General features: G+C 44.1%; 1 protein-coding gene across 2 annotated transcripts in view; it reads left to right on the forward strand.

Annotated features, from left to right (window-relative positions):
- The window catches only part of CIT (citron rho-interacting serine/threonine kinase), a 168,653-nt gene that overhangs the window by 137,388 nt on the left and 16,540 nt on the right, over positions 1-14,725 (forward strand). For both annotated transcript variants that reach the window (XM_068989683.1, XM_068989684.1), the window contains 7 exons: positions 1,030-1,165; positions 3,513-3,617; positions 8,371-8,511; positions 8,933-9,040; positions 10,906-11,068; positions 11,297-11,461; positions 14,384-14,521. In XM_068989683.1, coding sequence (XP_068845784.1) covers positions 1,030-1,165; positions 3,513-3,617; positions 8,371-8,511; positions 8,933-9,040; positions 10,906-11,068; positions 11,297-11,461; positions 14,384-14,521 — 956 coding nt within the window. The remainder of the gene's footprint in view (positions 1-1,029; positions 1,166-3,512; positions 3,618-8,370; positions 8,512-8,932; positions 9,041-10,905; positions 11,069-11,296; positions 11,462-14,383; positions 14,522-14,725) is intronic.

Consider the following 14,725-nt stretch of genomic DNA (forward strand, 5'->3'; position numbering starts at 1 on the left):
CCCTGCCCCCCCTCCCCATTTTTTTTTTCCTTCCTCTATTTTGGTGTTATGTGGGATCTGAGATGAGTAAAATATAATTCTTATTTTTAAAAAAATATTTATATATTTGGCTGTGCCTGTTGTTAGTTTTGCATGTGGGATCTAGTTCCCTGATCAGGGATTGAACTTGGGCCCCTGCATTGGGAGCGAGAAGTCTTAGCCACTGGACCACCAGGGAAGTCCCTAAAATATAATTCTTAATTCTTGTCCTCTAGCGGCTGAGTCTAACGCAGGAGATAAACTATGCGTTGAACTATTTATCACCTAAAATAGAGAGTGGGTTGTGCCAGGTCAGTAGTACATTTATGCTTTGGGTCCAGAACAAGAAGAGGTTTCTTCTGAGAGGAAGCCTGGGAAGGGCTTTGTGGAGAACATGGCCTTCTAGTTTACCGTTGGAGTCTGAGTAAGACTTGGGTTTGTTGGGTCGAGAGGAGAGCTGCCAGTGAAGGAGCCTGTGTAAGTCCAGTTGCTGGAGCAGGAGAACAGAAAACCTGAGTTGGGGAGGGGAAGTGAGGTTTCAAGTGTGCTTCCAGGTTTTGTCTTCTATCACCCTATTTACAGGTACACCCAGCAGATTCAAGCAGAACACTTCAGCCCTTGCTTTGAGGAGAGGCAGTGTTTGCTCGAATGGGGCCCCACATGGTCCTCGGCACTGTGCTCCTTCAGTGGGACCTCATTCCTTCCTGCTTCTGCAGGAGGGTGTAACAGTCTTGCCATTTTCAGCCCAGTTGCATTTGGAAAAATGCCTCGTCCCCTTCAGCCCTTCCAAGTGCATTTATATTCACAGGAACCTTACCTGCTAAGAATATTTTTACCCAGGGCCTAAAGTGGGTCGCATCCTCGCTCCACGTAATTCGGAACAAGGGATCAGGCTGGGCTCTCCCCGGCCCGCAGCGTGTTTGGTTGCCTATGCGTGACCAAGCTGGGCCAGCTTCCTTCCTGCAGGGTGGCAGTGATGGGGTTTCTGAATGTGCCTGTGTCTCCCCGCAGGGCAAGGGCTGACCAGCGGATCACTGAGTCGCGCCAGGTGGTCGAGCTGGCAGTAAAGGAGCACAAGGCCGAGATCCTGGCCTTGCAGCAGGCTCTCAAGGAGCAGAAGCTGAAGGCCGAGAGCCTCTCTGACAAGGTCAGCCCCTGTCCCTCCTGCCTTCTAGATACGCATATACACTTCCTTCTTTTAGCAGGTATTCACATGCGCTCAATCCATGGTCAGCGTGTTTCATAAACCAAGTCTCACTGTTGTGCTTCCCCAAGGGACACCCTTGGTTGGCAGTAGTGGGGGTGGGGGTTACTTGGGGTATCAGAGTCGGTCAGTGACTTCCTAACATCTGCCCATCAGGGCCCCTGAGGTCCAGATTTTGACCTGGGTGCACAGCACTCTTCTTTTCTGGCATTTGATTTCTGAAAGCCTTCATGGATCTAATGTTGAGCATCCTCGGGAAGTGTGGGGTGGCTAGGGCTCCTGCTCATTCCGTTGCTGCAATGGCAGGAAGCCTCAGTGTCTCTGGGTTCTAAGTCCAAGGACACAGCACGATCTGAGGACAGTGCAGGTCCTCATATTCCGCTTTGGAAATACATACGTCCTGTCCATGAAGCACTCTATATTTACAAAGTGACATACTGGTGTTTGAAAAATTTTAATAGTCTTAAAAGAGATTTAGAATAGGTGCTTCTGTGCTATAGATAAGAAGAGTGAAGGTCAAACAAATTTCATATACACACACAGACTGTTTCATATATATACATACACACTGTTTTGTGTGCATGTGCGCCCACATACAAACACACACACACAATCTGACCTCTGAATTTTGGGTAACTGTAGTTTCCTGATTATAGAAGTGATTATTTGGGGTCATTGTGGAAGATATAGAAACCACAGAAAAGTAAAGAAAATGTAACTGGTTATCTGTTGCCACTGTTATGCTGGTGAATTTATATTCATTTATTTATATTGATAAATGTATGTTCTTATTATATAAACCGGATTACATCATTTTTTAAAGAAACATCACATAAATAGGGGCTTTTCCTGAATTAGTAAATATTTTTTGAACATGTAGTTCTAGAAACATCAATTACACAGAGACACCTATTTTAATCATTCTGCTTGTGTTAGAAATTTGAACTTCTTCCAGTTTTTTGTTTCTTTTTTGCTGTCATAAATAACATTGTGATGAGTGTAAATCTTTATGGGCATCCATGGTTATTTCCTTATTGGAATTTCATAGGAGTGACCAGATTCAAGCTAGAGCTTGCTACTCAGGAATATTCCTGAGTTCCTTGGTATTGGCTTACTAATTTTTTTAAATAGATACCCCATGAGGAAAGTAAATATGTTATTTAACCATGAAAAAAGTAAATGTATTATTTAGAGATAAATGAGCTTTTCGGTGTTTAGCTTGAAGGACATTTTTTTCTACCTGACTGTCCTAAAGTATTCTACAGCCAAGTCCTACCCATCCTTTAAGATTCCAGACTTTCTGACCCCATCTTCTCCCAGTGACAGGCCATTCAGGATGAATTTCTCTCCTCCATACCTCTTGTCAAAATCATCACTTGACAGAGTAGTCACTATTTGTGTACATGTCTACTTAAGGGCCACCCTCTGCCTTTGTGACTTGATACAAGATCTTTGAGAGAGCTTGTCTGCCCTTTCATCCCAGAGTTCTGATATTATCCCATGCAAGTAAGCAAGCATTTGGAATATGATGATTTAATTCAGCCAAAGCATGTCAGATAAATAAATTTTGGAGAAGTCATCTTCCTAGATCTTGTCACAGGTAGCTACATGTATGACCCATCCCTTAGAAATAATAGCTTCTCCTAACAGAATAACCTACATAAGGCTTATCTTTGACATAGACATTTGTGGTATGCTTTTAAAAACCTGGGTTTCCCTGGTGGCTCAGACAGTAAAGAGTCCGCCTGCGATGCAGGAGACCTGGGTTCAATCCCTGGGTCAGGAAGATTCCCTAGAGAAGGGAATGGCTACCCACTCCAGTATTCTTGCCTAGAGAATTCCATGGAGCTAGAGGAGCCTGATGGGCTGCAGTCCCTGGGGTTGCAAAGAATCAGACACAACTAACACATACAGTGTAAAACAATTACAAACACGACTCTTTAGACTTCCATGGTGGCTCAGATGGTAAAAGCGTCTGTCTACAATGCAGGAGACCTGGTTTTGATTCCTGGGTTGGGAAGATCCCTGGAGAAGGAAATGGCAACCCACTCCAGTGTTCTTGCCTGGAAAATTCCATGGACAGAGGAGTCTGGTAGGCTACAGTCCATGGGGTCACAAAGAGTCGGACACGACTGAGCGACTTCACTTCACTTTTAAAAACCAGTGTTTATGTTCTGACCCTTAGAACTTGATTTTTCTTTGGCTGTGAAGGTTTGTGGATATTGGCAAAAGCCGTTAGCATATAACGTTCCTAAATATGGTGTCACGGCCAATTTTTCCAAATATCCAGCTCAATGATCTGGAGAAGAAGCATGCCATGCTTGAAATGAACGCCCGAAGTTTACAACAGAAGCTGGAGACGGAACGAGAGCTCAAACAAAGGCTTCTGGAAGAGGTGGGTGTAAGATGCCTGGTAAATAGTCGGGCATACTCTCAGAAGTAAACACTTGTCCTCAGGTGGGCAGGTCCAAATTAAGAAATTAAGATTTCAAGGTTGAAATTCTCAAGGAAGAGTAAGATGGTCACTGGGTACTTTCTGGAAGGTGTTTAACACGTTAAAAGAACATGTCAAGAAGCCCTGGGGGCCTCTTTGTCATTGTGCCCTCCCAAATAGTGCTTAATGAAGTGTCAAGAACATAGTGAGTATATGCTAACTGGAAGTTTATTAAATATGAGGGCAAATAGATACTGAGTTAAATTGTTCTTTAGAGTTAATATCCAGAGTATATTAAGTTTGCAGCCTGATGAGCTTCATGCACGGGACAGAGACCTGATCAGGTAATGCTGAATGCCAAATCTCATGAAAACTTTTGAACATCCAATTAATTCAATGCAAAAGAAATGACACCCTGCTTTTGAGACACAAAACAAAAAGTTCAAATTGATCTCCTAAACCAGTCCAATCCTTATGTTATTTCCTGTACCTTTGAATAGAATTCTGAAAATCTCTGTTTAAATTGAGGACAACTCCTCCAACCAAAGCCTTGGTTTGGCTGAATCACTGATAATTTGTCTTCATTCCTTAGAATTGACCTGTCAGGACAAATGCAGTTTATAAAGGTATTTCACGAGAAGTTAGACTCAAGAGTGTTCTGTTTAAGCCACAATGAGCCTGACAGTTGAATCAACCAGTTTATCTGTTTTGGTAAATGGAGGTTTTACTGTGTGCTTCCTGTAGTCCCTGAGAGGCTCTGCTGGTAGAAGTATTGTAACTATGCTATTAAGTTTGAAAAATGTGGTGCACATTTTGCAGGGGAGCATAAAATGTTTTCTAGAAAAGCTTTAAAAAATATAGTTGGGAACGTTCTGGAGATAGATCCATGATGATATACAGCCACATGACTCTACTTAATGCCACCAAACTGTAGGATTAAAAATGGTTAAAGTGGGGACTTCCTGGCAGTCCAGTGGTTAAGATTCCATGCTCCCAATGCAGAGAGTATGGGTTCGATCCCTGGTTAGGGAACTAAGATCCTGCATGCTGTATGGTGTGGCCAAAAAGAACACAAATGATCAACATGGTAAATTTTATGTATATTTTACCACAACAAAAAAGTCTTTAAAGAAAATCAATATTACATGCGGGTGGAAAGTTCACCAAAGGTGACTCTCAGAATATTATAACAGAAATTTTTAAATCTCCCTGATTGTCAAATAGAGAATGACAAAAGATAGAGAATGATCAAAGAATGGCCTTTTATCTGGAATGACTAGGCAAGTGTCCCCACTAGGCAGTGTCCCCACTTTGGACACACGTTGGAAATAGGAAGCACAGAAATAATCAGTGATCTCGCCTGTCCTCTTTTCCTTCCGAGGAAAGAGCGTTGGCCCCAACAACTCTGCTTTGGTCCAAGGTTACGTGGTGAGTCAGTGGCAAGACTAGAAATAGAAGGCTGGCATCCTGATTCAGTCCCCTGTTCTCACTTCTAAAACTACTGGGGAACATTTCCAGTTCCCCTGTCTGCACCTCACAGAGGGTTTTTTGAAGACAGACATCTGGCTGCACTGGATTGGAGGCAGATCTTGTTGAGAGCTGAGAGCACTGGAAACACAGTGATCTTTACCATCAAGAGTGCAGCTGGCATCCTGGCTTGGGGTGGGCCCTGTGTCAGCAGGTGGTCGGGGGCTCAGCTTGCCTGTCTTGTCCATCCGGTACAGATTCTTGTAAATGGAGCCAGAGTCAGAGTCTCACAGTTGGAGAGAATTTTTGTGTGTCATTTAGCACAACTTCCTAGCACTTGCCCCACCGTTTCTTTTACCCTTTCCCTGGCAGACTTCACTAACAGAGCTTTCTCTCAAATCTTTTCTCTCGGGCCCACAGTGGCCTCCGAAACTTCTCTGACTCTGCTGTTTACAGGCATGACTAGTCCCGACTTGGAAGTAATACCAGAGCTCCGAAGTCCATTTGCTAATCCTGTCAAATAATCCCCCTTCCAAGGTAGAGAGAATCCCTTCCCCAGCCTCCCTCACAGGTGGGCTTGGGGCACCTGGGACTCAGACTTAAAGTGACTCAAGATTGCCCAACTCATTTTTCTGGCAACTCTAACTCTTGGAAAGTTCTTTCTGGTTTTGAACTAAAGCCTGTAACTTCCAACCATTGGTTCTATTACAGCAAAACATTTGAAAACAGGGAGTAGTCTTATATTTCCAACCAAAGTAGGAAGTTAATATTGATTAATGATCATATTACTTGATTAGTAATAAAAATAACTTGTTTTTCTTTTTTCTTTTATTGTTTTAAAAAATAACTCATGTTTAATTTGGCACATACCACATGCCAGGTGCCTGAGTACTTTGCGTGAATTAGCTCATACACTCTGTGTGACACTTCTGTGAGAGAGCTACTTTTTATTTTGTTATCCCTGTGACAGTGGATTCACTATCTCTTCAGCTCTCCTGACTCCATGTCACCTTTTCTTTTCTAACTGAAACATTTCAAGTCCCACCAGGATTGAGATGTTCTTTTCTGGTAGTTTTATCTTTCCGAACAGTTTATAGAAGTCCTTGGGGTTTGAACAACACGGAGTAGTGGGCTGGCCCCACCACTGCCCTGGGCTCTTTGGGTGGCTTATCACACCACTGACACCCATTGATCTGTTAGATCACCACCAGCCCTTCTACATGTTTTTGTTTTGTTTTGTTTTAAATACCTTTGTTTATTTGAAGGTTTTTTTTAAATACCATCCTGTTAAGCCTTCTCTTGTTGGTTTTGGCCCCTCCTCCCAGTTCCCAGGGGTGTTTCCCACTCTAGTTCTGTGTCTAGTTCCTCTGCGTCCTCCCAGTTTCCTGTCACCATCATAAAATCGGCGGACAGATCTAATCACGTGGCTGGAGCCCTCCTTTCAGTCTTAACACTGGGCAGGAATAGCCTCCATTTACTGCTCTCTGGGAAGCAGGTAAATGGTTTTGGAAAACATTTCATTGAGCACCAATGTCACTCTTACTTGTTTTCTATTGTAGTAAATAAGCAGCCAGTTTCTTGGAAAGCTAATGGACAGTTGATGTGTTGATTCTAGAGAAATATTTTGGGCCTGGTTGTCACCAAACAGATTCTTGTCCCTAGTACTTGTTTCTCTGCTTCCTGCCTAGTAATTAGTGTTGTCCTAAAATAGCGGAAGGAAACTAAAGAGGGTAATTTGCAGAAGTAATCATTTGTGCTACAGGGGACGGATAGCTCCCTGGAAGAGATTATCCTAGCTGCTTTCTCTCTTTTCTTTTGTATTTTAGGGTGTTCTGTGGTTTGACTCAGAAATTCTAGGTCATGCACCCAGGCCAGGTGATTCTGAGTTAGTATTAGTACCTCTTGCTTTACAGAGGCTGGATGGAGAGGGGCTGGTGGAGTAGGTTGGGGTAGGAAGGGCAGATGGAAAAGGGAGGGGGCACACCTGGACTGCATTGAGAGAAGAAAGAAGGATGAAGGAGGCAGCGCTGAAATTCATCCAGCATCTGCTGGATGCTGGGTACTGGGCTTGGTGTGTCACCCAGAGAAGGGGGTTATTACCCCCACTTGCAGATGAAGAGACTGAGGGTCTGAGAGGCAGTGAGCTGCCCCTGGTCATAGGACTGATAAGAGTTAAGTCAGGGGACTTCCCTGTTGGTGTAGTGGCTAAGACTCTGTGTTCCCGCTACCGGGCTTGAGTTTGATTCCTGGTCAGAGAACTAGATCCTACTTGCCACAACTAAGACCTGGCATAGCCAAATAAATTTTTTTTTAAGTCAGGATTGGAACCAGGGTCTGGAATGTTCTAAAGCCCAGGTTTTTTTCCGTGGCACCATGATGCCTCAGAATCAGCTGCCTCTCAAGAGGAAGGGCATTGAGGAGCAGGAATGGAAACACAAACATCAGTGGAGGGAAGAGAAATATGGTGGCGAGGTTTCTCCGAGCTGAGGGCGTCTATAGCTCTCAGCCTGCTGGGGCAGAGAGCACTGAGGTTTGCCCTCGCCTGTTGGGAAAGCCCCGTGGTGATGGTGAGCAACTGTTTACTGCCTTCTGTCCTTGCGTCTGCAGACGGTCTAGGCCCCTGGGGAAGGGAGTGTTTGGGTCACTGCTAGTATGGTTAGCCTGGATGCCAGGGGTTGGGTGAAACCAAGCATTATCCTGTCAGGATAGCTGTTCTCTTCTGCTTTTTAGAAACAGAGCATTTTAGGTAAGAGAGCCATAAAGCCAGTATCTTTACCGCCTGCCCTATTTTCTGGTTGACTTCCATTGTAGAAAAAAAGAATTGGGAGAGAGAGTTCTCACACAAAACTATTTGCAATATACTAAACAGAATTGTGTTTTCCATGGGTTTTACTGACACGTGTACTGGCCCTGGGATCGCCCGCCTTCCCCTCGTGGTAGCAGCACCGCCTCCCACCATGGCTGTTGGTGTGCTTGTTGGTCTCTTGCACTGACGCGGTGCCCTTTGAGTTAAAGGTGCTACGACTCCCATTTGTGTGCGCCACACGGAGAATCACAAAGTGAGTTCTCTCAGCAGTGGTTGAGATAACTGCTCATGCATCGTTGTGGAATTTCAGACAACTGGTCATCCTGGAACGAGCTGAAATTTTGGTGCCACATCTGAAATGAGTCTGAGTGGGGACAGTGAGGGAGTGTGTTGCATTGCGTGTGGTCTGAAGGTTCTCTCTCCGGCCTCTCCCCCCACCAGCAAGCCAAGTTACAGCAGCAGATGGACCTGCAGAAGAATCATATTTTCCGTCTGACTCAAGGGCTGCAAGAAGCTCTGGATCGGGCTGATCTGCTGAAGACAGAAAGGAGTGACCTGGAATATCAGCTGGAAAACATTCAGGTGAGAATCAGCACCAGGAGCTTACTGAAAAACTGTCTACAGAGGCCAAGTGTGATGGCTCAACGCCACCTGGTAAGATGAGCAGTCTCTTCATGTTGTGTATTCTCGTATTTTATTACGAAAACTTTTCAAATGTTAAGAGAAGCTGGGAAATTTCTATCATGACCACCCTCTAGATTCTTCTACTCACCATTTGCTATTTTTGCTTTTTCACGTATCTTTGTACTTGAGTCTGTCTTTGTTGAGTGGGGGACAGCGGGCAGTAAGAGCAGGACTAAGTAAATAACAGTTGGCTCAGTGTGGCTTTTGTTGAATTTTTCATTTGTTAGTGTTGTAATGACTTTATTTCTTGTTAAAGTATCGAATTTAAAAGTCTGCTTCTTTCGGCATCTGAGGTGCTTTTTGTTTTCATGAATCTTAGGTTCTCTATTCTCATGAGAAGGTGAAGATGGAAGGCACTATTTCCCAGCAAACCAAACTCATCGATTTTCTGCAAGCCAAAATGGACCAGCCCGCCAAAAAGAAAAAGGTGGGTCAGAGGGTGTGAAAAGCAGGCAGTGGGCAGTTTCGTTCAATCATGATGATTCCGTGAAGGTCACCGGGGTAGATAATCCTAGGAACGTCGGAGAAGACAAAATGCACAATTTCTTTGTTTTGGGTTGAAAAAAAGAGGCTTTGAGATCATCAGAATGGCTCTGAAGAGAGGCTGTCACTGGAATCTGTGACACACTGTACTGTGTTCATGGCCTTTAAAATTGTGCTGCCTTCCTCTGTGAAGGAATGAGATTTTTTTTCCCAAGCAGCTGGGGAGGAGGAGGCAGCAGAGAGGAAGGCTGAGTGTTCAGGTTGGCATCCCAGATTCCAGAGGGGGTTCTCTGCTCGTGTGTAAGGGACTCTAGAGAGATTAGAGGTCACTTGTGTGCCATTCTAGGATTTTCCAGGTGGTGCTAGTGGTAAAGAACCTGCCTGCCAATGCAGATAGATGTAAGAGAAGCAGGTTTGATCCCTGGATTGGGAAGATGCCCTGGAGAAGGGCACAGCAACCCATTCTAGGATTCTTGCCTGGAGAATCCCACGGACAGAGGAGCCTGGTGGGCTGTAGTCCACAGGGTCACACAGAGTCGGACACGACTGAAGAGGCTGAGCACGCACACACATGGGATTCTAGATAGAGAGGGGTTCTTAGGTCACAGGGGTGGGATTCCAAAGGTATTAATAGGTCATCTGTATGGGGCCTGAGAAGGAATCTCAGGTCATGCACAAGGGACTCCAGAAAAACTAGACATCATCTGCTCAGTCCCTCTGATCGGGTCAGTAGAAGACTGGGGCCCAGAGTGCTGCTGTGACCTGCCCAGAGAGTCAGACTGGATAGCTGTCCCCTCCATGGGGTGCTGCTCCATCCCTGCCTTTAAAATGGTAACCATTTAAAACAATGACCAGGAGATAGGGATGGACAGGCTGATAGATACACATGGGAAGATTTTTTAATAAGCCCGAAGCGTGCTTCCCTGAACCACTGCAGCCTTCATGGTAGTTTTGGCCAGATGTTCTCAGTTCAAGAAGGTCTCTAAGGAGCTGGAAACTTCCCGAGGCGGTCAGATGTCAGCGTAGCACTGATGATGGTACAGGAAGGGGAGATGGGCTGAAGGGTGTCTTATGATGCTGAGTTCTCCTTCTGGAGAACAGAGCAGCAGGAGAGGCGAACAGCGGTGTCTGTCGAACGCGGACTTGCTTGTGTGCTGTGTGACTGTGCTTGTATGTGCTGATGATGGTGAATCTTTTTTATTTTAGCAGTGGACTGTTATCTGATTATGTCATTTGATGTAGTCAGGGTATTCCCATGTGTTTTTTGGTTGTTAATTTTGTTTTCAGTCTCATCCTATGTTTTACTTTTTTCTCCCATGTACAATGCATATTCCATTTGCATTTTTTTTCTTGGCATAAGCCCCTTGTGTTGACATCATTTTAGTATCTTTTAAAAAAAAACAACAACCACTCATCTCTGTGTCTTATAACTAAGCATCATGAGACAAATTCAAGGCAAGATTTCTGAACCATCTCTCCTGATTCCATCCTCCACTTCCATTTTTTTTTTTTTTGAGGGTAAAGTCTCAGGAAATGGCTCTCCTTGGGATTGCTAAAGGAAGAGGTGGTGGCAGTTCAAGCATCTTTAACCCTCTCGGTGGAAACTTCCGCAACCCCAATTTTTTCCAGCCAGCTGGGAGGGGCTGTGGCTCAGTCCCCCCACCCCTTCACATGCCATTTTTACTAAACCCGCTTGCAGTGAGTATGCGCCCGGCTCTCATGGTCTGCTCATCCCGAGGCAGAGTTCCTTTAGTTAGTTCCCAGTGCCAGTTTCCAGGAGTTAGGAGATATCTCTGTTTCCATTGCTAGGGTTTATTTAGTCGACGGAAAGAGGACCCTGCTTTGCCCACACAGGTTCCTCTGCAGTACAATGAGCTGAAGGTGGCTCTGGAGAAGGAGAAAGCTCGCTGCGCGGAGCTCGAGGAAGCCCTGCAGAAGACCCGCATCGAGCTCCGCTCCGCCCGGGAGGAAGGTATGGGCGCTCTGGACAGCGAGGGCGGTGCACCAGGCCGAGGGCCCGTCTCAAGGAGATGAGGGGAGTCTCAGCCTGGTGGTGACGGCACCCTCGGCATGGCCCATATGGCACCCCGGGTGTCCTTGTGGTCTCAGGCCTTTGAGAGCCAGACCCTGGGCAGTCCACTTGGTTGGGGCCTCTGGGGGACCCCACTAACCTAAAGGCGCTGGACTGGTCTCTCTCCAGCTGCCCACCGGAAAGCCGCAGACCACCCGCACCCATCTACGCCGGCTACCGCCAGGCAGCAGATTGCCATGTCCGCCATTGTGCGGTCACCCGAGCACCAGCCCAGCGCCCTGAGCCTGCTTGCCCCGCCGTCCAGCCGCAGGAAGGAGTCTTCCACTCCAGAGGGTACGTTCTCAAGGGGCCACTGGACCTGCATTGACATTTTTTTTTTTTTTAATGGACTGAGAACTGCAGACCTGGGGTGAAAATGACAAGGGATAATATGGAGGGCTAAAGAATAAGCAGTGAGCCTTCTCCCAACCCCAGTTCCCTTACCCAGGGTCAACCATTGTATTCTTCCAGCCATAGCTCATGAGCTAACTGCATGTCTATTATTTAGGTGTCCTATAATCATACTTAAGGGATATGAGAAAATAATAATCCTCTTTGCTTTCATAAATATCAGCCTACAGTGCTGTACACTGCAGAACATCTTTCTTCTTTAATTAAAATGCCTTCTTAGCAGGTTTCATATTAGCCCATATGGATTGACCCCATGTTTTTAGAGGGCTGCGTGGTGTTCCATGGTGGGGGGTTTATAATTCACCTGTTAATCCAGACCCCAGGTGACAAGCATTTAGGTTATTTCCAGTTCCTTGTTTCCATACACACCCTGCAGTGAACACTCTGCACAGCTATGGGTGCTATGACTTTTGGATAAGTTGTTGGGAAATGAGTCACTGGGTTAAAGGTTGTATGTATTCTGAAGGTTGGTTGTACCAATCTTTATACCAGTGGTGTGAGGAGTTTTCTTTGTGGTTTCAAATGTACTCTATTTACCTAGAGATGTGATGGACTTTAAGAAAAGCCAAGGAAGTTGGTTTGGAAAGTCACAGGGAGAGCAGGGTAGCTGTGGTTTAATATCAGGGAATCACCATCAACCCACTTCAGCTGCCAGTCTCAGTGGAATTTTGTTGTCATTTCTTCTTTAGTAATGATGTCATCTCGTTTCCCATGTTTACATAACACCTTGAATCAAAGAGCCTCACCCTTAAAGTCTTCAAAGTGGTGCTATTAACACATGAAAATCATTTTGGCTCCTGGGTTCTTCCATGAGGTTGCATATAGCGGCTCCCTGAGTAGTCTATAACACTCCAAACATTTCCTTTGTGTGCATGGCATGTTCAGAGTGCATTTATGTTATTTATTCTTCATGACTTTTCTGTTAAAGGAAGAAGACAATGTTGTTCAGAGAATCCAATTTGGATTCAGAAATTTGGATCCTGAGCTTTTCTATTTAAAGCTGCCTTTACCTAGTTAGGTCACTATTGAAAAGGGAGCCGTCTAAACAGAAAAAATTAATCTTGTTAGTTTTAACTGATTGGAATTTAAATGCAGAATCAGTTCTTTGAGGCTTAAAACTTGGATTTTTAAAAAAGGATGTTATTCATGGAAGAATTGGGCATGAAGGGGGACTTCTTCAGTCAGTCTGTGTATTTAATAGTCAGAAAGTCTGTATTGCAGAATATTATGGTTTTTTTTTTTTACCATAGTATAAACATACTTTAATTCTCATCAGTTACAAGCTTGCAAATTTCATGTTTTACATAAATAATTAATGCAAAACCATGGTTGCTACATCTGGAACTTACTTCAGTTCATTTGCTGTGTTTGTTTACTCACACTTTGGTTATGAAAATATTATAACACATTATTGGTCTTGTATTGAACAGAAATTCTCTATGAAATAATCTGAAGCAAGAAGCTAAAATGAAGTCTTTAAAATTATTTAAATATATTCAAGAATGGTGATTTTTAAACTGGATTCTAGAAAGTGCTCCATGATCTCATCTGGAAAATATACCTTTCACGACTAAAATATTTACAAACAACTGATTTAGAAGCATATGTTTGTTTATGCTCACAAACAGCTATGCCATCGTATTAACCATCTCCTACTGGGAATGTGTTTTTAAATAAAACCTAATTTGTAATAACCAGATAATGGCGATCTTAATTTGATTCCTATAAATCTAGACACATCTGTTAGTGTTAAAATAGTTTCACAATCTGTCACTAAGATGCTTTTTTTTTTTTAACAGCTTTATTGAGATATAATTCACATACCGTACAATCCATTTGTTTGAAATGTATAATTCAGTGATTTTTTTTTTTAAAGTAAGTTCACAAGGTTGTATAATCATCACATTCGAATTTTTAAAACATTTTTGGTCCCTCCACTCCACCACCAAAAAAATACCCCCTAACCTCATTGTCAGTTACTTGCCATTTCCCCCTTCATGGAACCTCTGACAGGCACCAGTCTGCTTTCTGTCTCCATGGATTTGCTGTCCTGGACAATTCCCGTAAAGGAAGCACCTTGTATAACTTTCTGTGTCTGGCGTCTTCTGTGGAGCATAATGTTTTTCCAATTCATCCATCTTGTAGCATTTATCAGTTCTTCCCTTTTTTTAATGGCAGAATAACATTCTATTGTGTGATCATCACATTTTGTTTACGTATTAATCCGTTGATGGACATTTGGGTTGGTTTCATTTATGGCTGTCATAAGTAATACTGCCGTGAACATCTGTGCTCAAATTTTGTGACTCCATATGTTCTCAGTTCTCTTGGGTTATAGACCTAGGAGTAGAATTGCTGGGTCATCTGGTAATTCTGGACTCCACAGTGGCTGCACCATTTGCTTTTCCACCAGCAGTGCATGAGGACCTTCATTTCTCCACATCTTCATCAACACCCATTTCCCATATTTTTGAGTCTAGATAATCCAGTGACCGTGAACTAACCTCTCACTGTGGTGTTCATTTGTGTTTCCCTAATGAAGAATGACATCAAGCATCTTTTCCTGTGCATCTTGGCCATTTATTTATCTTCTTCAGAGAGACATTTGTTCACAGCCTTTGCCCACTTTTTAATTGGGTTGTCTTGTTATTATTGCATCATAAGAGTTCTTTCTGCATCCTATCTACAGGCTCCTTGCCAGAGAGATGATTTGCAAACGTTTCTCCCATCCTGTGGGTGTCTTTTCACTTTCTTGATGGTATTATTTCTAGCACTGTGATTTTTTAAAATAAAATTTCCCTCCAGAATTCAGCCGGCGTCTTAAGGAGCGCATGCACCACAACATCCCTCACCGGTTCAACGTGGGACTGAACATGCGAGCCACGAAGTGCGCCGTGTGTCTGGATACCGTGCACTTCGGACGCCAGGCATCCAAGTGTCTCGGTAAAAGCAGCCGCTGTGCCTTTGGGGTAGGGCCCCTGTGCGTCTCCACTAAAGTTCTGTCCAACGGTTGTTTTGTTTTTTTTAAACATTCCTCATCATACAGTTGCTCAGTCATGTCTGACCCTTTGCAACCCCATGGACTATACAGTCCATGGAATTCTCTAGACCAGAATACTGGAGTGGGTAGCCTTGCCCTTCTCCAGG

Source organism: Capricornis sumatraensis, chromosome 17, assembly GCF_032405125.1.
Source record: "Capricornis sumatraensis isolate serow.1 chromosome 17, serow.2, whole genome shotgun sequence".
In the NCBI taxonomy this organism is placed as follows: Eukaryota; Metazoa; Chordata; class Mammalia; order Artiodactyla; family Bovidae; genus Capricornis; species Capricornis sumatraensis.